Source organism: Sinocyclocheilus grahami, unplaced genomic scaffold (genome assembly GCF_001515645.1).
Source record: "Sinocyclocheilus grahami isolate Dianchi unplaced genomic scaffold, SAMN03320097.WGS_v1.1 scaffold207.1, whole genome shotgun sequence".
Classification (NCBI taxonomy): Eukaryota; Metazoa; Chordata; class Actinopteri; order Cypriniformes; family Cyprinidae; genus Sinocyclocheilus; species Sinocyclocheilus grahami.
Window position 1 is genome coordinate 641,112 of NW_015505386.1, and position 22,872 is coordinate 663,983.

General features: G+C 35.4%; 1 protein-coding gene across 2 annotated transcripts in view; it reads right to left on the reverse strand.

The window, feature by feature from the left end:
• Nucleotides 1-316: 316 nt before the first annotated feature.
• LOC107595676 (arrestin domain-containing protein 1-like) overlaps nt 317-22,872 on the reverse strand; it is a 38,325-nt gene continuing 15,769 nt past the window's right edge. Inside the window, exons 2-8 of one of the 2 annotated variants that reach the window (XM_016286163.1) lie at nt 16,961-17,071; nt 8,006-8,056; nt 7,070-7,224; nt 6,759-6,941; nt 6,429-6,605; nt 4,367-4,832; nt 317-3,246 (exon numbers count right to left, since the gene is read on the reverse strand). In XM_016286163.1, coding sequence (XP_016141649.1) covers nt 3,179-3,246; nt 4,367-4,832; nt 6,429-6,605; nt 6,759-6,941; nt 7,070-7,224; nt 8,006-8,056; nt 16,961-17,071 — 1,211 coding nt within the window. In that variant the 3' untranslated portion in view covers nt 317-3,178. Of the gene's footprint in view, nt 3,247-4,366; nt 4,833-6,428; nt 6,606-6,758; nt 6,942-7,069; nt 7,225-8,005; nt 8,057-13,964; nt 14,077-16,960; nt 17,072-22,872 lie in introns of those variants that run through there. The other variant, XM_016286164.1, reaches the window with a different exon arrangement.

Below are 22,872 nucleotides of genomic sequence, written 5' to 3' on the forward strand. Positions count from 1 at the left end.
AATAAAATTATGCGATTTTGAAAATAAATAAATAAAAGCACCCATTCACTGCAGAGGATCCATTTTTGAGCAAGTGATGTAATGCTAGATTTCTCCAAATCTGTTTTGAAGAAGAAACAAACTCATCATCTTGAATGGCGTAAGGATGAGTTCATTTTCAGTAAATTTAAATTTAAGGAAAATTATTAATTTAAGTAAACAGATCAATTCTGAATTCACACTGAACTGATGAATGAACAAATACATATTTTAATCACTTGTTATGAGTAAATGGGCATGAGTAATTTTAAAATGAGAAATTCAAATGAGCAGCATCTTGGGATGAAAAATGGAGAATTTAAGTGATTTTATTTACTGTACAAGTTTCATTTTGTCACATCTTTACATAGAACACTGATCCACAATCGTGCTACTTTATTTCAAAACCTGCTGGTAAATCCAGGGAAAGAAAAGTACCACACAATGATGAAATGAAACATGATAAAGCTGTTGAACCTTTGGAGAAAAGGAAAAGACAGAACATAGCACATGTAAATAAACAACGAATAAGTGTTTGTCCACACTGCAATGTCAGCAATTCCAGAAATTTATAATTTCACATTTATAATTTATTTTACCTTCAGTGCTAAAATAACTATCTACTATCCCTTTTGACTTTTTCTGCTTCCAATAGAAAGCCAAAGAGGCTCGAGAGGCAAATGTAGAACAGTAATAGCAATGCAATGTTATCTCAAAGTACTTGTTTTCTTTACAATTACGATGGGACCAGGGATGCATCAGATTCACATTTAAGGCAAAATGTGGTTTAAAATACAGAACAGGCATTCAAGTCAGGGGGTTCTTTACTGGATTTTGACGATGAACAATAACAATTTTCTTTTTTCATTTAAATGTTCTTAACATTTGCGCAATGGCTGAGAGTTCAACAGAGTGCTGCTCACAGTGAAGAAACACTATCTCAATTTAAGCTTATAGCTGCACTGTTAGAAGTTACAGTGGCCTGCTGGGATACAATCAGCAAAGTCAAAATCCCTGGAAAGGAATATGAATGGGTCATTCTATAAAATTAGTACCTTCTGCAGTCTAATAAGATGATTCAAAAGTAAATGTTTGTATTATGTCTGCTATATAATTTTTAACTGGTAATAAATTGCATTGATCCATTTCATGCTACAAATAAGTTTTTTAAAATATAATTTCCACAATCAATTCATTACAATCAGACCGTCAATTTACCCCAATTTTCCCTACTGACAAATGTAACAAAATATAAGATAAAGTGAAAGTGTTTGTATTCTAAAAGGATTATAATGTTGAAACGACAAAGTTTTTCTGAGTTATGGAATAGTTAAGTTCTTTCAAAGAGGGAAATAGGATGCAAACAGTGGGAACACATAACCCTCATAACACAATAAATCCTTTTTATGTCCAGTGAAATCAAAAATATACAGACAGAGAATAATTGCTAGCTTTTATGTATATATTTTTTGTTTTCATCAAAATGTACACAGGCTAGAAAATCAATCTTCATGATGAAAATGAACTAAAATAAAGCTACTGGATTTTTTTTTTTTAAGAAATATGCATATTAGCATATCAGCTATTCACTGATGAAGTAATTTGTTACACCCTTTTTGTTGAATGACCCAAATGATTTTTCTGTCAGCACTGTAAATGGTTCATATTGCTATTTACATTTTAACACTCATCGACAGAGTCAAAAGATAGAGAACATCACATCATTTAGTACTGAAAACATGTCTTCTAATTTGCTTCATACAAAATCATACAGAGCATAATATAGGTGGTCTGTTGTTCTGTGTAGGTCTGTTCTGAATATGACTTCCTTTGCTTACTGAATCAAATAGTAAACTTAGTACAACATTGAAGTAAAATGGAAATTGATCATTTTGATTTTGGAGAAGGAATTGAGAAAACATTCTCAAACACAGACACACACACACGCACAAACATATAAAAGTGCCTTTTGTGCTTCAATTTTTAAATTTCTTCAACAGTTCAAGGGTCTGAACAAGTGTTTTGGAAAAAGTGTTTGCCATATTAAAGGACTGTACACAACAATCCAAGTACAGCCTAAGGCCTCACCGGAAATCCATCATAAATCTCCAATCACTGTGGGCTAGTATGAGAAATATCAATGCATAAAACCAAACAAGTCACATACAAAGACATGTACAGTTTGAATCAGGTTTCAAATGATGCATATCAGAAATCTAACATATTACCAGCACTAATATTACGCACAGTCTGGGGGGAAAAAAAAAATCACAGTCTGAATGACAGTTCTTTGAAATTAATAATTCTAGGGTGAAATGATGAACCCCAGGAAAGAAAAATCTGATTATTTTGCTTTGTGTAAAATAAGGTAACAAAAATAAAGAGTCAGGAGTCCAAAGTGTCATCCTAAAATCTCTTGACAGCCTGTGAAACAAAATGAATGTAGTTTTTGTTTAAAAATTATATGTAATATGTTGTTCCCTTAAGCATTCAAGGAACACTGGCTACCATTTGGCCAAGTGATAACGACATATGTGCCCAAAGATGCTTGACTACATTGGTATTCCAAAGCTGTACCACACAGTGTCCAATTGGTGATGAGATTGATTTTAAAAAGTCAAATGAAAACTTCCAACATCAATCATCATCAATAAATAAACCTTGTTCTTTCCAGAGTAACTTTCTCTGTGGCCCAGCGTCTTCGTCAAGAGCCATTCCTGCTGGCATAAGCATGGAGTGCATTATGATCATCACAAGGAAAGGAGCATTTATTTCCTCAACGAGACTTTCAGTCGGACAGATATATATTTCTGCGTCAATTCAGATTTTACGGAGCATGTTTTGTGATGAGCGTTATATAAGGCCAGCCTTGGTTGAATGAAAAAGTATCCTCAGTGTAACTTTCACTTCCAAATGTTACAGATGCTGGTATTCGTTTCACAAGAACTCTGTGTTTGTCTCATCTTGGGGTTGATCAAGAGTGCTACATTTTCTTAGGCACTGAAACATTCTCCCTGTACAGTTTCAGGGTTGTTTTCTCCAATGTCCTTTATGTTTTTTAAACCGATTTGGTTCATGGAGAAGAAGTTTTAGTTTTAAGTACCGTCCAGCAGGGGGCACCAGATGAATGGCATGATGAAGAAGGGAGCCCTTTAAGGGTCTACCTCATGCTACTGTTGAAGCTGGAGTTGTTGCTACTGCAGCTTTCCTCATAAGTGGGAGGTGGCTCTGAAAAAAAACATGAATAAAAACTCATAAAAAAACACATTTAAATAAATCTGCATTTCATTTGAGTATATAATCAGTTACATTCACACTGTGACAGAGGCAAACCTCTTTTATATAAATATGAGATTCACATTTACTGTGATATTTTTGGGTCAGAGTTAAATAGTCTAAATTATTTTATTTGCACTTACTCTACACATGGCGACAAGACAAGTTACAGCTTGTTGTGCACTCTTAATCATTTGAGGGTTGTAATATTATCCCTAGTTGAAATGTAACCCTATATAAAAACTAAATAACAGAAGTAATGTCTGGAATAAAATGGCAAACCGATTGGATTACAACAACTAGTCATGTTTCAGTTCCAATCTAGATGATGATGTTGACATTTATGATTGATCTGATATGTGTCATTAAGTTACTTGCATGCAACTGTTTTTAATATTTTAAACATTTAATAGATAGAGAGAATGAATGGAATGGAAAAACAGACAGACATATAAATGTCAAACTTTCCAGTTTGTTGTATTAATCTTAGATACAGTTCAAGTTTGTTGCTTCACATGCCATTTCATGGCATAAATAGCTTCAACATTCAATAAATATAAAAATACAAAAAATACAAACATTGTATTATAAGACTAATTTGACTAATTTTGTATATAAATAACTCTATATAAAAGATTTACACATTTCAAAACACTTTTAATAATTTACAAATATAAATATTACTATAATAAATTTAATGGTTATTTACACATCAACTTTTAATGAAAATAATCGATTTCATCATTTGTAACAAGATAAACTTACATATTTCGCCTTTCAACACCCAGTTTACAAATTTGAATGCTGCTACTTGAATGAAAAAGAGACCATTTTTTATGAAATTACACATTATTTTACAAATGGTTTATGACCTACAGTACGAGCTACAGTTTTTGCTTTGCAGTTCTAAAGTTTTGCCTTAGATACAAACAATTGTCATTTACATAGAATAAACACCGACCTGTCAACTAGTAAATAAACATGTTGCATGTAAATCCTGTGAGACTTTTTGGAGGGTAACAACTTAGACATGACCCTGTGCAGGGTACTAATTCTCAACTAGATCACTCACCATGTGGGTATTCCCAGGTGCTGTATTCAGGGGGCAGGATGAGGGGACAGGAAGTGGGCACTGGCGTTGTATTACTATCTGTGAAGAAAGGTATGGTGGCCCCTGTGGACAAACAGAACAGAGGAGCAGAGCCGTCGGAGGACTGGGTGGGCTGCGGCGCGACCGGACCAGACGCTTGACCGAATGCACTGGGAGACATGGAGATAGGCACACCGGACGGGTCCTGCTGAGAATGACTCTTGGTGGGGATCTCCTCGCTGTCTACTCCTCCAGCACCCAGCGCACCCACCAGGTGGTCCTCCGCAGGAGGTGCACTGGGGACTACGGGTGCAGGGCTGAGGCTTGGCATGGCAGGCATTGGTGCACCTTGAGCGATGGGGTGAGGAATGGAGGGAGTCAAGTTTACAGCAATGTTCCCAATGTAGATGGGTAACGTGACCACAGCCTCAGGAGATTTTAGTGAAACCTGTGAGAAAAGCGACAATTTCTCAGATGCACTTCTTGACATTAAGCTATATAGCAGTTAGTCCAGAATGCAGCTGCGAGGTTGCTGACTGGTACTAAGAGGAGAGAAAGTATTTCTCCTGTCCTAGCATCTCTTCACTGGTTACCAGTGCAGCATAGGATCCATTTTAAGATTTTATTATTTGTGTATAAAGCATTAAATGATCTAGCCCCATCATACTTGTCCGAACTTCTCAGCTATCAGCAATCCTCTCGCTCTCTCAGATCCTCTGATAAACTTTTCTTGCATATACCTCGCTCTCGCTTGAAATTTAAGGGGGATCGGGCTTTCTCTGTAGCCGGTCCTCGACTATGGAACAGCATACCTCTGGACATTAGATCTGCGCCTTCCCTTCCTGTTTTTAAATCCCGCCTGAAGACTTATCTGTATTCCTTGGCTTTTGGTTGAAATGTATGTTTGTGTATGTTAATGTGTTTTGTATTGATTATGTGTTTCTGAGTCATTTCTTTTTATTCTTTTAATCTCTATATTTACTTATTTGTATATGTACAGCACTTTGGCATACACTAGCTGTTTTTAAATGTGCTATATAAATAAACTGACCTTGACCTTGACCTATATTTTTAGATAAACCTTAATTTGAAAGACTTCAGCAGTGCATTCAAGAAAAGATCTTAAAGGTTCATGCAAAAATAAAAATCACATGTTCATGAGATTTGAAAACAAATCTTTCTTTGAGTTGGATCATTAAAATGAAATAGGTAGATCTGTTGACAAAACTGATCTGAATGATTTGTTCATGAATCATACTGATTTGGTTAGTCAAAAAAATCCAATCTTTTTAATTTGGATAGTCAAAAGAGTCCAATCTTTTCTATGAACTGGTTGATCCAGGTCTCAACACTACTCTGAATGATTAATTCATGAATCAGACTGAATCAGTTTTGAAATTAACTCACTGAGTTAAAAATTTTTTTTATGAATTGGTCAATACTGTTCACAAAACTGCTTTAAATAATTATTTCATGAGTTATACTGATTTGTATCAGATCTTTTCAATGAACTGGTTGATCTAGGTCACAAAAGTGTTCTGAATGATTCTTTTATTAATCATACTGATTCACTTCTTGAATTCAACTCACTGAATCAGATATGTTCAATGAATCAGTTGATCCGGTTCACAAAACTGCTCTGAATGATTATTTTATGATTCAGACTTATTTGGTTTTCAAAATCAGCTCTCTGTAATTCAATATTTTCAATGCATTAGTTGATCCTGTTCACAAAATGACATTTAATTCCTTTGAATGCTTCCACATACAGCAGAATGACAATACAGCTCACTTGACTTGAATTCAACTCATAAAGTCAGATCTTTTCAATGAATTAGCTGATCTGGTTCACAAACGGGAATGATTCTTTCATGAATCAGATTCGGTTCTCTATTTCAACTCACTTCATCTGATATTTTAAATTAACTGGTTAAATTCAGTTCGTAAAATAACTGTTCAACAAAAGGAGACATTTTAGTAAGTAAATGACGACAGAAGATTTTTACTTCATGCAGTGTTAAGGTTAAAATTTCCTGTCCCATACCTGGATAAAATACTCAATTTCTATGAGGCTGCAGCCAGTGAGGCCTGATTGAGGAAGAGGAGGGACGATGATCTGTTCTCTCCACTCTGCATGTTTACCAGCCTTCACCCCGGCACCCTCGACCTCTGCTATGGGCCGTAGATCAAACACTGGCCGCTTTGTTTTATACGACACTCTCTGCACAGATATACACAGTTGTAATGAGCATTAGCATTATCTGACAATTTGCATCTACAAGTACATCACCCATTGTCAACCACAATGCTGGAAAAATTTGGTATTTTTATGAAACTAAACATCAGCAGAGTCTATTTTTTATTTTCTTCATACCTGAATAAGGCTAGCCATCACATAGCCAGTGTCTTTACCAGACTTGTTATGGATCTCAGTGGATAGTTTGATAACCTGTCCAGGAGTGTATCCTCTTAGATCACTGCAGGCCTTCAGCATGAGCGTGCCTGTTTTTACCAGGAGGTAGTTAAACTTTTTTGTTGTCAAAGCACAGCTGGGTTGCTGGGAAAAGAAGGGCAGACATTAGGAATTGGAGAGCAACTATAATATAATATAATATAATATAATAATATAATATGTATTATGAATATATTAGAATTCGTTTTTTTTCCCACTTTGCCAAGTCTCACCTCTATATCTGGCAACTCATTGAGGTTAAGCACATTGAGAAGGTAAAAGGGTCGCTGGGTCTTGTAATCCTTTGAGAAACGTGGCGTGTCAATAAAAGCCCTAATTTTGTACAAAACCTTCCCAAACGGGCCTTCAAATGAGGTTGGAACGGATGCTACAACAGACATAAAAAATGTTATTTTGGATTTGTCAAAAGCTTTCCTATTCAAGCTGCCTTATAAAATAATCATGTCTTTGACAAAACAACAATATCGTTCAAGGACCAGAATATTGGATGATGACAAGATGATGTTAGCGCTCACAATCAATAAAATGAATCAATACAGTTCTAAGTGCTATCATTCTCAACCTGTTTTAAAAGCAAAATATAATCTGAAGGCTCAGGAGCTCTGGAAAATGAAGAAATAAAAGCACACCACTATAAAATTCAACCAAAACAGCCCACAGATATGAACTAGTTTAATCTCTATATCTCTGTCTTCGTATTTGCATGTCTTATGTCAAAATGCATTCCTGTTTTATGGGGTGGAAAGTCCCTAGATTGATCAGATGCTTTGCATTTAATCTTCAATAGCTGTTCATACAGTCTACCAGCAAGGGGCGCAGCTTCAGGGTGCAAGTGGTCACTAATTAAGCAGCCAGGAATGTTGCTGCTATACCTTCCCATTTAATAGCACATGATGGGACATGTGTTTGTGCAGAATGGGGCGGTTCATAATAAAAAGACTTTATACAGCTGCTATTAGATCAAGGTTAAAATTACTTCCACCCTCTCATCAAGCTTCAGAGGCACTCAGCATAGTTTAACCTCACACCTGAGTGCTCTCCGTCTACGGTGCACAACACAACATCCTCTATGACTAACATTAAGTTGCTCTGAATGCAAATGTGCTTTAACTGCTTGAAATGCTTATCGTAAAATTAAAGAAATTTACCTGGAATGAGAAACTGAAATGGAAAGCTGTGCTCACCAGCTGACAGAGTACCTGTAATGGCAGAGACAAAATAAAAAATAATGTACATTAATACATATTAATAAATGTACACACACACACACACACACACACGTTTGTACTTGTTCTTGCTATATTGTGGGGACCAAATGTCCCCACAAGGATAGTAAAACCTGACATTTTTGACATTATGCGGTCCCCACAAGGGAAAAAAAAATATTAAAAACAGTAAATGATGTTTATCTGAAAGTGTAACAATGCAAACAAGTTTTCTGTAAGGGGTAGGTTTAGGGTTAGGGGACAGAAAATATCGTTTGGTCAGTATAAAAGTAATATAAGTCTATGGAAAGTCCCCACAATTCCCAGAAACACACACACACACACATGGCAGAGAATGGCAGAGAAAAAAGAAAAAATTATGTACATAAATACATATGCATATTATTAAATATACACACACACTCACACAAATGTGTGTGTGTGTGTGTGTGTGTGTGTGTGTGTGTGTGTGTGTACACTCACAGACACACACACACACACGTATGTTAATAAAATAATGACTGAAATAATTAACAAATTACCAAATAAAAAAGTAAAAACAATAAATATCAAATATATCAATATATATAATTAAACATATAATATACAGTATATATATAATTTGTGTTTATATCTATAAACACAGATATACTGTATATGCAAAAAGTGCTACAAAAGTATAATAAATAAAATAAATAAATAAAATCTACAATATTTTTACAATATTGCATACATTTACTGTATAAATGTTTAATATATGGTTTTGTGACATTTCTAACTATTAGATGTACATTAAATACAGATTATATTGTGCATTAATGACTGATAATATTTATATATACATACATATAAAAAAATCCAAAATAAAATATAAAGTATATATATATATATATATATATATATATTTATATAGCATATATTTGTCAATAATTATATGGTTTTGTGGCATTTCTAATTCTAAGTATTAATTGTACATTAACTAATGAATGCCTTATATCATGCATTAATGATTAATAATGCTATTATTGTAAGTATTACCGAAAGTGTACATATTTAATATACCATAATATTAACACATAAGCATACAAGACATCGTAAAGTACTTCCCTATCATGAGAAACAGTGTATTGTGGGAGTGGAAGTCTGGTAAGTCAGAGTGACTCAAACAGGATGGCGTATCTGGGTAGATAAGCACCCTGACAGCTGTAACAATGCCCTCTCCTGTGCTTTCTAACTGGGGATTTCCACAACCCCAGAGGTTATTCAAAGATCTGGAAGTGTATACATATATCTGTAATATCCACTGTAAATGTGTGCCCCTCCTGTGACGCTTTTTAAAAAAAGTTTGTAATTTGGCACCCTGCGTGTGAATTCGCACGAGCTACAGCATGCGCCGCCTGTGCTTGTTTATCAAAACTTTCAAATTTGGCAGTAAAATCACATCTAAGGGTGTTGTCTGATTTCTAAAAAAAATGTACTTGAGTTAATGTGGGCGGAGAAAATGAGTTAACACCAGCCATCATTACTGTATAAATCTGTTCGTGTTTATAAGTCACAGTCTGTAAGACAGGAAAAGGGCTCTTACAGAAAATGATGGGAAATTCACTGATACAAGCAGCTTGGAGAGCAGAGCAGACATATCGACTGTCTGTTTGAGCTATACTTAAAGTGTTTGTAAGGAAGGAAGTCCTCAAAAAAAAAACAGGATACGAAGTTAAGGCAAAACTAGCCTAGCTTATATTCATAACGTTCTGTACTACACACACAGACTTCCAATGGAAAAAAAACCCAGTTTATTGTTATGCATGCAAACCAGGTACTGTTTTGACGCTATAAACACACTGCTGTCTAATTCTGAGAAACAAAACCTGTTCTAAATGAGTTTATGAGTAGTGACACATGCATTAAGTTTCCCATATAAGACATGAAAGTTTGTGACAAGTGGAATGTGTTTGACCGCTCAGGTGTGAAGAGTCACCTTTTCTTGTTCAGTACGTGCCTTCAAAGAGTTAATAGAAATCCAAAGATACAGATCTCCATGTCGTCAGCAGCGAGAGGTCAAACAGGGAAATGTTTTACAGCTAAAGCTCTTTCATAAAGTGCTGTTGAAAGGGAGATGATTGAAAACACTCTAACGGCTGATTTAAAGGTATACCTGATTTAAAGGTATTTCCAAAAATGGAAATTCTGAATCATTTACTCACCCTAATGTCATTCCAAACCTGTATGACTTTAATTCTTCTGAGGAACACAAAAGAAGATATTCTGAAGAATATTTTGATTGTTTTTATCCATAAAAGGAAAGTCAGTGAGACCCAAAACAACACTGGACCCAATTCACTCTCATTGTATGGCCCAAAAAAAAACAAAAAAAAAAACACCCACAGAGACATTTTTCAAAATATCTTCTTTTGTATAAAAAGTAAATGGCTCAGAACTGTTCATTTTAGGGTTCACTATCCCTTTAATTTCGCCAGAATCGCACCTTGCCAGTGTGTCAGTTCTCTTATGTCTTTGTTGGAATGCTATGCAATGAAGAGTGGAACACAAACCCTTAATGGGCAGACAGCATTAGTTCCTGGCAGCCAGCATAAGAGACACTCAGCGCCTCTGTTGGCCTGCGGGGTCAGATGAGCACTGTTCCCCGGCACATCTGATTCAGACTGCCGGGCTGCTAAAAGGTCTCCTGGAAAGGGGTCGTAGGACAAGCCTGGCCATGTGAACTAACAAGCACTCTGACAGGAAAAGACCTGCCGGGACACATATGCCAAGAGCTCACACTTCACCCCACGGCAGAACATAATGACTCTGTGTGACCTGAACACAGAGGTGAGAGACAGAGAGAAAGAAGGCGAGAGGAAATTCTTGCAGCTTTGACAAAATTTGTGCAATCTGAAAATACCTAACCCTCTTTTTGAATCAGGCGTGATGCAATAAAATGTTCGCGTAAATCTTTATATTGGTTTTACAAGCCAGCTGCTACTGTAATGAGAGATAGGAACAGTTGGTTTATATGGAGTGCAACAGTCAGTTCTGGAAGTAAAAACTAGGTATGCACCGATACTGAGCTCCTGTACTCGTACTCGTTAAATGCCGATACCACACAGCATGTGATAAGTGCCATATTCAGACAAAGAAACACGACAACAGAGAGCAGAATGGAGTTATTAGAGATTAAAGATGTCTACGAAGTATATGTATGCAATGAATATAAAACATTCAGTATTAATGCCTGTATAGCTGATGTGCGCGAGCTGATAAGCAAATCACGCTGAGTGGATTGAGCGCGCGGCAGCGCAGATGCGCAAGCTTGTCGAGTGAATATATCTTTCTCACAGACATCACTGGAAAGTTTGTAGTTCGGTCGGATATGTAAAAAAGAAGTAAGTAAAGCAATGCACACGTTACTTAATGGTAGGGAGAGAGAGAGAGAGAGAGAGAGAGAGAGAGAGAGAGCGCACACTTATGTTGTGTGATCTTTAATGATGTTCGCTCACTTAGCACGCATCATTTGGATTAAAACTAAATCGTAAATATAAGACAATTTATAGGGGCATTCAAAGTAAAAACAATAAATATCAAATATATCAATATATATAATTAAACATATAATATACAGTATATATATAATTTGTGTTTATATCTATAAACACAGATATACTGTATATGCAAAAAGTGCTACAAAAGTATAATAAATAAAATAAATAAATAAAATCTACAATATTTTTACAATATTGCATACATTTACTGTATAAATGTTTAATATATGGTTTTGTGACATTTCTAACTATTAGATGTACATTAAATACAGATTATATTGTGCATTAATGACTGATAATATTTATATATACATACATATAAAAAAATCCAAAATAAAATATAAAGTATATACAGTATAGAATATTTCATGCAATTATATTATATACAATTTCATATATGGCTTTGTGACATTTCTAACTATTAGATGTACATTAAAGATAAATTATACCATGCATTTATGACTAATAATGATATATATATATATATATATACAGTGGGGAAAAAAAGTATTTAGTCAGCTACCAATTGTACAAGTTCTCCCACTTAAAAAGATGAGAGAGGCCTGTAATTTTCATCATAGGTATACCTCAACTATGAGAGACAAAATGAGGAAAAAAAATCCAGAAAATCACATTGTAGGATTTTTAAAGAATTTATTTGCAAATTATGGTGGAAAATAAGTATTTGGTCAATAACAAAATTTCATCTCAATACTTTGTTATATACCCTTTGTTGGCAATGACAGAGGTCAAACGTTTTCTGTAAGTCTTCACAAGGTTTTCACACACAGTTGCTGGTATTTTGGCCCATTCCTCCATGCAGATCTCCTCTAGAGCAGTAATGTTGTGGGGCTGTCCTCTGGTCTCTCTCCCGGCCTGGTCTTGCCGCCTCTGCTATAGTATTCTGCCAGTTGATGTCTGAGGCTGTTCCAGTGGCCTTCCCTAGCTATCAGTTTGTGTTCCTGTTGTGGTATCACCTGTGCACCTCACAACCCTTTTGTATTGATCTGTTTTGTCAATAAACCCTTGTTACACTCACTGCAATTGGGTCCTCCTTCCAGATCCCTGACAGGTTTATTGTAATCCATTACATACCTTTCTATCAAAGTTATCTGACATTATCAAGCTGAATTTGTTTTGAGACAGTTTAACTCTGAGTTCTTGTGATATTTTATTATCATTTTCTAAACTATAACGAATAAACTGTGATAATGTGAGAAATGTTGAAGGTGTCTGAATAAATTTTGGTTTGACTGTATCTATATGATAAATGAAGTTAACCAACTAATATTATACATACTCTTTTGGTTTCTGTACCCAATATTTAAAAAATGTACAAATGCTATGAAAATATTGGTATCGGTACTTGGTATCGGCGAGTACCAAAAATAAAAGTATCGGGCGAGTACTGGAAAAAGTGGTATCGGTGCATCCATAGTAAAAATCCCATTCATTTTCTGAATTGGGTAACTGATTTTTAATGATAACGTATAAACCGTTAAAGACAGACCTCCTGTGAGCTACAAGATTGTTAATCACTGTTATGTATTTTTGTTAAAGCCATCAGCCCACACTTATTCTTGAAATAATCATGTTTAACAGCAGAATTTATGGTGAAAATGTGAGATCTTGGCAGTGCGTCACCGCACATCACTGCCGGATAATCGAAAATGGGCAAAAAGGTGGGAGCTGGTTGCTGAAGCCACGCCCACCTAGCTCGACGGCAGTGTCAGCAACGGCAATCCACCTGTCACTCAAGTGGCCACGCCCTTAATTATGCAGAATTTAAGGCTTAATATAATTTAAACGGATGAGTTATAAAAAAATTCACCCACCTCAGTTGTCATGAAGGGCAAAATGAGCTATATAGACCAAAATCACTTTCTGAACCAGGCTGTAAACATGTTTTTTTCTGCTGTAAAGTTGAGAATTTTTACATGGGGAGTCTAGGGGATTGACTCCCTTTTGCAGTCAGCCTCTAGAGGCCAGTTGAGGAATTACAGTTTAAGTCACTTCCGTGTTGGCTTCAGAGAGAGAGCGGGAGGTTGCCACTTGGGAATAACTCAAATCTAACCTCCTTAAATGGTTGTGATACTTGACACAATCAGACAGACAGGAAGAAACCAGAAAGACACGTACTCAGAACAGGAAACTCTTCAGACACAAACAGTTGATCAAGTAATATGAATTTGAGAAGTAAACAACGAAGTCCTTCAAAGTGAGCAAGGTTTTTTATTGTAGAGTGGAGCCATTAAAAGCCATTTAAATTATATTCTGACTAATAATATTAAGAATGATTGAATTTCTGAACTGAAGGAAAGCTGAAACCGAAAGGGATGATGAATGAAAGTTGGCCTCCTTACCTTTATCGGCCACAGACAGTGTGCTGCTCAAGTACTTTTCCTCAAGCATCCATGATGCATCATTCAGCTTGGATGAGATGCCACACGACCCCACACAGTTGACTTTAATGGCTGTAAAAAAACAAAAAGATCATTCATAATTCATAATTTTTAAGTTCAAAGTTCAGTCATGTCATTCAGAAAGTAAAACATTTTTTTTTACATTTATATATATAAAAAACTATATATATATATATATATATATATATAATAACAACATTAAATGTTTTGATGAGCATACATCATATTTAGTATTGAATGTATTATTTTTATATTATATAGTATGCATATAATGTAAATATTTATTCTAAATTAGAAATTATAGCAGTTAAGAAAGTATTAGGCTATTTATGAAAGAAAAACATAAAAATATATTCATATCTGACACACCCTGTCATTCCATTTAAACAGATAAGGTTGTTTACCTTCCTCCACACCTTCATAAATTAGACTTCTTTTAAACACTCCACCATTCAAGAAATGATGCAAGGACAGGTCTGATAAGTTTAATCGCTTTGGATTTTCCACAGTAAACAGAGCTGATGTCATGTTCTTGATGGCTAGAGCAACATAACAAATGTTGAATAGGAATGTTGATTGTTTTCCTTTCATCGAACAACCTGTCGGATTTCTACCAATCCACACAACAGACATTCCGTACGAATTAAACATTCACCCAGACGGAAAAGCCCCTTTGTCTGGAGCATCGAGGAGAAACAGCCATCCTTATTTGCATTATAATTGCGTGATGCTAAGCTCTCCACACAGGCTTTATCAGGGTGTACCCAGAAACATAAAGACACCTGAACGTTCAAAACCCAACCAGGCAGACCAACGTCAAACCCTTCAAAGACCAAAATTTAGGTTGAAATCAAACCTAAAGGTCAAGGTCACAAGATATAGACAAAGACATTTACATGTATATGGCTGTAGCATTGGTGCTTTTGCCATTACTGTGCCACTAATATAGGCTATAGAGATGAATTTTTGAGCATTCTGTAATGCTTAGACAAACATATACACCTTACATGACCCTGTCAGGCAGTTCACAAATATACAGTGAGTGCAAATCTGAATTTGAGTGAAAAGAGACAAACTGACTCAGCCATGTGACCACATGCTGATCTGATTATGTAATGGGCCAGTGGTTGGTAAAGCCCAAGAAATCTCAATTGGATTGACTCAAAACAGCAGGGCAGAGCAAACACCACCATTACAGATTCTCTCTCACATAAACATTAACTCAGGAAACAACCATCTCCAAACATTTAAACAACCCTCATGGTTTTCTGCAAGCATGCAGTCTTGGTGCATCAAATTTTGTATTCACATTCAAAAAGCAATAAAGCAGTACTTAAAAAAAGACAGAATGAGATTAATAGAGATAAAGCAGAATGTGAGAGACAAAAAAGAACAGATGTCAGTGGCACTTCTTAGTAGGGTTGGGTTAATACCACATTTCAGTACAACAGGATCCTTGTAGTGATACTTTGATAAAAACAGACAAAGTTTTGAATATGTTTCGAATATGTGCAGATTTGCATATCATCTAACAAAAATACTAAACCAATAATTGAAATACACATAAAAAAAACATTCTTTCCATCAAAGTTTTGCAAGCAAATGGAAAATTAATCAGGGTAATGCCAAAGTCTTGCAAGTGAACACAAAAGTTTATCGAGGAATTTCTTGTCTATCAAAGTTATCTGACATTATCAAGCTGAATTTGTTTTGAGACAGTTTAACTCTGAGTTCTTGTGATATTTTATTATCATTTTCTAAACTATAACGAATAAACTGTGATAATGTGAGAAATGTTGAAGGTGTCTGAATAAATTTTGGTTTGACTGTATCTATATGATAAATGAAGTTAACCAACTAATATTATACATACTCTTTTGGTTTCTGTACCCAATATTTAAAAAATGTACAAATGCTATGAAAATATTGGTATCGGTACTTGGTATCGGCGAGTACCAAAAATAAAAGTATCGGGCGAGTACTGGAAAAAGTGGTATCGGTGCATCCATAGTAAAAATCCCATTCATTTTCTGAATTGGGTAACTGATTTTTAATGATAACGTATAAACCGTTAAAGACAGACCTCCTGTGAGCTACAAGATTGTTAATCACTGTTATGTATTTTTGTTAAAGCCATCAGCCCACACTTATTCTTGAAATAATCATGTTTAACAGCAGAATTTATGGTGAAAATGTGAGATCTTGGCAGTGCGTCACCGCACATCACTGCCGGATAATCGAAAATGGGCAAAAAGGTGGGAGCTGGTTGCTGAAGCCACGCCCACCTAGCTCGACGGCAGTGTCAGCAACGGCAATCCACCTGTCACTCAAGTGGCCACGCCCTTAATTATGCAGAATTTAAGGCTTAATATAATTTAAACGGATGAGTTATAAAAAAATTCACCCACCTCAGTTGTCATGAAGGGCAAAATGAGCTATATAGACCAAAATCACTTTCTGAACCAGGCTGTAAACATGTTTTTTTCTGCTGTAAAGTTGAGAATTTTTACATGGGGAGTCTAGGGGATTGACTCCCTTTTGCAGTCAGCCTCTAGAGGCCAGTTGAGGAATTACAGTTTAAGTCACTTCCGTGTTGGCTTCAGAGAGAGAGCGGGAGGTTGCCACTTGGGAATAACTCAAATCTAACCTCCTTAAATGGTTGTGATACTTGACACAATCAGACAGACAGGAAGAAACCAGAAAGACACGTACTCAGAACAGGAAACTCTTCAGACACAAACAGTTGATCAAGTAATATGAATTTGAGAAGTAAACAATGAAGTCCTTCAAAGTGAGCAAGGTTTTTTATTGTAGAGTGGAGCCATTAAAAGCCATTTAAATTATATTCTGACTAATAATATTAAGAATGATTGAATTTCTGAACTGAAGGAAAGCTGAAACCGAAAGGGATGATGAATGAAAGTTGGCCTCCTTACCTTTATCGGCCACAGACAGTGTGCTGCTCAAGTACTTTTCCTCAAGCATCCATGATGCATCATTCAGCTTGGATGAGATGCCACACGACCCCACACAGTTGACTTTAATGGCTGTAAAAAAACAAAAAGATCATTCATAATTCATAATTTTTAAGTTCAAAGTTCAGTCATGTCATTCAGAAAGTAAAACATTTTTTTTTACATTTATATATATAAAAAACTATATATATATATATATATAATAACAACATTAAATGTTTTGATGAGCATACATCATATTTAGTATTGAATGTATTATTTTTATATTATATAGTATGCATATAATGTAAATATTTATTCTAAATTAGAAATTATAGCAGTTAAGAAAGTATTAGGCTATTTATGAAAGAAAAACATAAAAATATATTCATATCTGACACACCCTGTCATTCCATTTAAACAGATAAGGTTGTTTACCTTCCTCCACACCTTCATAAATTAGACTTCTTTTAAACACTCCACCATTCAAGAAATGATGCAAGGACAGGTCTGATAAGTTTAATCGCTTTGGATTTTCCACAGTAAACAGAGCTGATGTCATGTTCTTGATGGCTAGAGCAACATAACAAATGTTGAATAGGAATGTTGATTGTTTTCCTTTCATCGAACAACCTGTTGGATTTCTACCAATCCACACAACAGACATTCCGTACGAATTAAACATTCACCCAGACGGAAAAGCCCCTTTGTCTGGAGCGTCGAGGAGAAACAGCCATCCTTATTTGCATTATAATTGCGTGATGCTAAGCTCTCCACACAGGCTTTATCAGGGTGTACCCAGAAACATAAAGACACCTGAACGTTCAAAACCCAACCAGGCAGACCAACGTCAAACCCTTCAAAGACCAAAATTTAGGTTGAAATCAAACCTAAAGGTCAAGGTCACAAGATATAGACAAAGACATTTACATGTATATGGCTGTAGCATTGGTGCTTTTGCCATTACTGTGCCACTAATATAGGCTATAGAGATGAATTTTTGAGCATTCTGTAATGCTTAGACAAACATATACACCTTACATGACCCTGTCAGGCAGTTCACAAATATACAGTGAGTGCAAATCTGAATTTGAGTGAAAAGAGACAAACTGACTCATGCTGATCTGATTATGTAATGGGCCAGTGGTTGGTAAAGCCCAAGAAATCTCAATTGGATTGACTCAAAACAGCAGGGCAGAGCAAACACCACCATTACAGATTCTCTCTCACATAAACATTAACTCAGGAAACAACCATCTCCAAACATTTAAACAACCCTCATGGTTTTCTGCAAGCATATATAATACAGCACGTCTTATTCGTTTTTGTTAATAAACGTTTTGTAAGCCAGTTTGTCATTGTATCTTACTGTTTTATCGTTGTTATGCTTTTTAATTAAGAATAACAATGAATCCAGCTCTTGTTTTAGTCTTAAAAAGTGAAATATGTATAGATGTATGTAAGCAAATCAGAAAATTATCTTTTCTTGTAAAACGTGACGCCAAGATAGCGAATTCGAAAGTGAAAGCATCCGAAGCCCGGCTTATAACATAGCTAAAGAGAAACTCCCTGTTCACAAAATTCCAATCACAAATAATACTGATGAAAAAGAAGGGGTTGAATGTTAACCACTTTCGTTTTCATATAACTAGAAACTATGATAAAAGTTCATCAGCATGCATTGATTAATCCCTAAAAATAAATCATGTGCTGGTGTGACCAACTCAGAAAGTTAGTCGCAAAAGAGCGACCAGTGGGAAGAATGAGTCTGGAGCCCTGAAGCATAAAACACAGTTTTATTACATTAGATATTTGACATTTACATTAGATATTTGACATTTACATTAGATATTTGAACATGCTATTAGATAAACTGTTGTCAGTCATCTTGTCATTTAAAATCCGGACATCATTGGCAATGTTATTGTTTTAGTTATGCAAACAAAAATGAATTTTATTTGTTGTTTGTTGATTTTAAATGTAAAACTTGGTGAAATTATTTGTGTGTCAGTACTTTTTGAACATTTCCAGCACATTGTAACAATACCGTGATAATACTGATAACTGTGATCATTTGATCACTGTGATCACTATAACCGTGATAAGAAATGTTCATACCGTTACATCCCTACACACGGCTGGGGAATGTTAAAGCCTGTTTGTGTGTGGCCGGCACGCAGTCTAAATCAGCACCAGTTCACCACAGACACAAAACACTGGTGGCAGATGGCAGCATATCACTGGACCTCCCTGGCACACTGGCATGAGAGCCCTTCCATCTCTAGCACAAATAAAACAACTAAATCCAAAGGAGAGACGGTCCTCAGAGTATCAGACGACTCATGAACGAATAAATAGGCATTAAAGCACCGGTGCCATCTGCTGTGTACCATCTGGGCACTTCTGCTGGCATAAGAAAACTTTATGCTGACTATATTCTACCCCTGTATACAAAAAAAAAGCAGTAATGAAAATGAAAACAGTACATTGTGTTAAAATTATTTTGCTTTAGCTACACGACTTTCCATGACTTTTTTGTGACCTTTCCAGTCCCATGTAAAATATAATATTAATAATCATTTAAACTGATTCACTAATGACTCATTCAGACAGAGTTGAGAACCAGTTTGATTCATGGAAAAGAACGAAAGAAACGCAGCTGCAGCTTTCAAACGAATTTGAAAGAATGATTCATTCCCAAATTTTGCTATGGCAAGTTTTACTCAATTTCTAGCTGATTATTTTTTTTCTTTTCACTAAAGAATTTTTTTTCAGACCTAGAAAATATTATGTAAAGTTTTTATGTTTTTATGCAAGTTATTACATAAAGGATAAAATATAGGAAAATAAGAAATATGAATATGAAACATAAGTATTGTATTGCCAAATGTTTTTTTGTCTTTTTTAACAACTGAGCAGCTGCAGTAAACCCTTGTAAAGCAGACTGATTCACACAATGACAAGTATTACTGTATCAGCCATGACTGAAAAACTCAACTATTACAGGAAATAACACAACCAAAGAGAGGATGTAGAGACGGCATTACCTCTGTTTGTTAGTGTATAAGTAAAAGTTCACGTTGACACTGAATGTGGCTACTAAATGAAAATAGTTATTGCGCAACATGGGGAGGCCAGCTGGATTCATTGTAGCTTCATACGGACAAAAGAGCAAGATGGAAATGAAGCTTTCATGAAATGGAAATAAGCCTCCCAGCCTCAGAGTGATTATAAAGTGAGATTGTAGCATGTGTGTGGTTTATGGTGTTACTCTTACAACATCTCTGTCATGTTTTCTGTCTTCCATTAGAAGCAATGGTTCTGACATCTCACAAAATGTCATGATTTCACATTGTCTTACTTTAGCATCATAGAAGACACATTTTTCCAAATCAATATATGTTTTTCGGTCCTCTGAGGAACACAAGTAATAATTCTAAAGAATTCAGAATTCTGAATGGTCACTGGTGCTTTCAAGGTTCATATGGAATATAAATGCACTATGATTTATGCTGTATGCTATAAGTCACAGCTTTGAGTAAAAAACCAAACAAAATTTAAGCCGTTATTCACTGAAAAAGTGTTCCAAACTTGAGTTTATGAATGAAGCATTCTTTTGAATCATATATTTTTAATGAATCAGTTGATCTGAGTCAAGTGAATATTGACTCAAATTCCAGTTATTTTTCTCAGCCAAATATGACTTCTGAAGAAGTCATGGCGCCGTTGTGCTGTGGCTGCCGTCACATCATCCAAGTGGATGCTGCACACTGGTGGTGGTTGAGGAGAGACCCCCCCACATGATTGTAAAGCGCTTTGGGTGTACAACAATACACAATAAAGCGCTATATAAATGCATCATTCATTCATTCATTCTTTTGCATTGTTTTTGAAGCTTAAAAAGCATTGCAACTGACATTCCACTCTTTGTGTATTATAGAGGAAAGAAAGTCAGCATCAGTGTGAGTAAATGATGATAGAAAATTCATTTCTGGATGAAATATTCCTTTCAAGCTGTACACTGTGTGCTGGGCTCTGACTCAGAGTCTACAGGGGGACACGCTGGAGTTGGTCCAGGCCTCTTGGCAGCTTATACGGTTCAGCGCATGTGTCAGAGAAACACCGCAGCAGGCGTCCGGAGCGTCTCCTGTGTTGATCACAACCCTTTCACATGTGAAGACAGCGTGGGCTGAACCTGCTTCCTAACACACGCAGCGTAAGCAACACTTTTGCCAGTCATCAGACGACTGTGAGAAACTGCGCACCCATCTATTATCTATGAGTTTATATCTAAGAATACTACATACAAAGACCTATTCAAGTACTCTTCCAACAGTATATTCAAACACACAAACCTAACTGTTAACAAAAAAAAGAATAAAAAGAATTCTCCTAAAAACCTAAATCTAAATCTAAAAGAAAGGTTCATTATCTGTTTGAAATACGATTCCCACCCATGTCCTTTGAGAATGTCTCTTCCCTAGGACAGGAATTTATGGGTGACATTACACAATTAAGAGTTTCAGGTATATGCATAACTGGCTCTGAAAGCTCAGCTCTGCAATGTTTTAGACCATAAAACCTCCTGTAAGAAACACATAAACGCTTATAAGACTGTTCATCTTAAATTACAAGATAACAAGGCTGTTTAACTGACTTCCTTATTTGAACTTAAAAAACATTCACTTGAAACATACATTAAAACAATGACATTTTTAACAAGCATACACAATTAGATTTTTACATTTCTAAATAAAAATATGTTATTTTAATTTTATTCAGAAATGTAAAAATCTTATTGGGCATTCTGTATTAAAAACAATAACTTTATTTATTTATTTATTTATCTGTCTGTCTTTATTTACCTGTTTTTATTTATTTATTTAGAAATGTAAAATGTTTATCTGGCATTCTGGGTTACACTTTACTTGAAGGGGTGTGCATAAGACTGACATGACACCTACATAATCATGACATGACACATGTCATGAATATGAAGGGTTTTTATGCATGTTTATGACAACTGTCATTAAGTGTCATTTGCTCAGTTATGTAATTTTTAATGCAAAGATGACATTGTTTGAGATGTCTTTGTTATGGGCTATGGTTAGGGGTAAGGGTAGGGGTAGGGTTAGGTTAGAGTTAGGTCAAATAATGTCATATTTGCATTAAAAATGACATAACTGAGCGAATGACACTTAATGACAGTTGTCATAAACATGCATAAAACCTCCATCATATTCATGACATGTGTCATGTCATGATTATGAAGGTGTCATGTCAGTCTTATGCACACCCCTTCAAGTAAAGTGTTACCGCATTCTGTATTAAAAACAATAAACTTAATAAATCTATCTATCTATCTGCCTGTCTGTCTGCCTGTCTGTTTTAATTTATTTATTTAGAAATCTAAAAATCTTAATCCATTCTTCATTTTTATTTAAAATATTTTATTATTTCTTTATTATTTTATTTTATTCATAATTGTAAATATTTCATTGGGCATTCAACAAAACAAAACAAAGGCATTAGTAACTGGCAGCTTTGTATCTAATCGGTGATTAATTCAGAAACCCGTCAGAGAGAATTTGACCCTGTGACACTGGAGCAATGCAACAGTGAGTACGTTTACATGGACAACAATACTCTAATTTTAATACGATTAAGACAATACTCTGATTAAGAATCTACCATGTAAACAGAGATTTTTGATTACCTTAATCTGGCTAAAGTCGTAATCGAAGTAAACACTAATCGAATTAAGACATGTGGAGTATTCCTATTTTAGTCGCATTACTGAAGTGCAGTACAGACATGTAAACACCTTAATCAAACTATTACCGTCGTGTAGGACTTTTTGCCGCATTTTGCGACAGGATACACACACGGCAGTG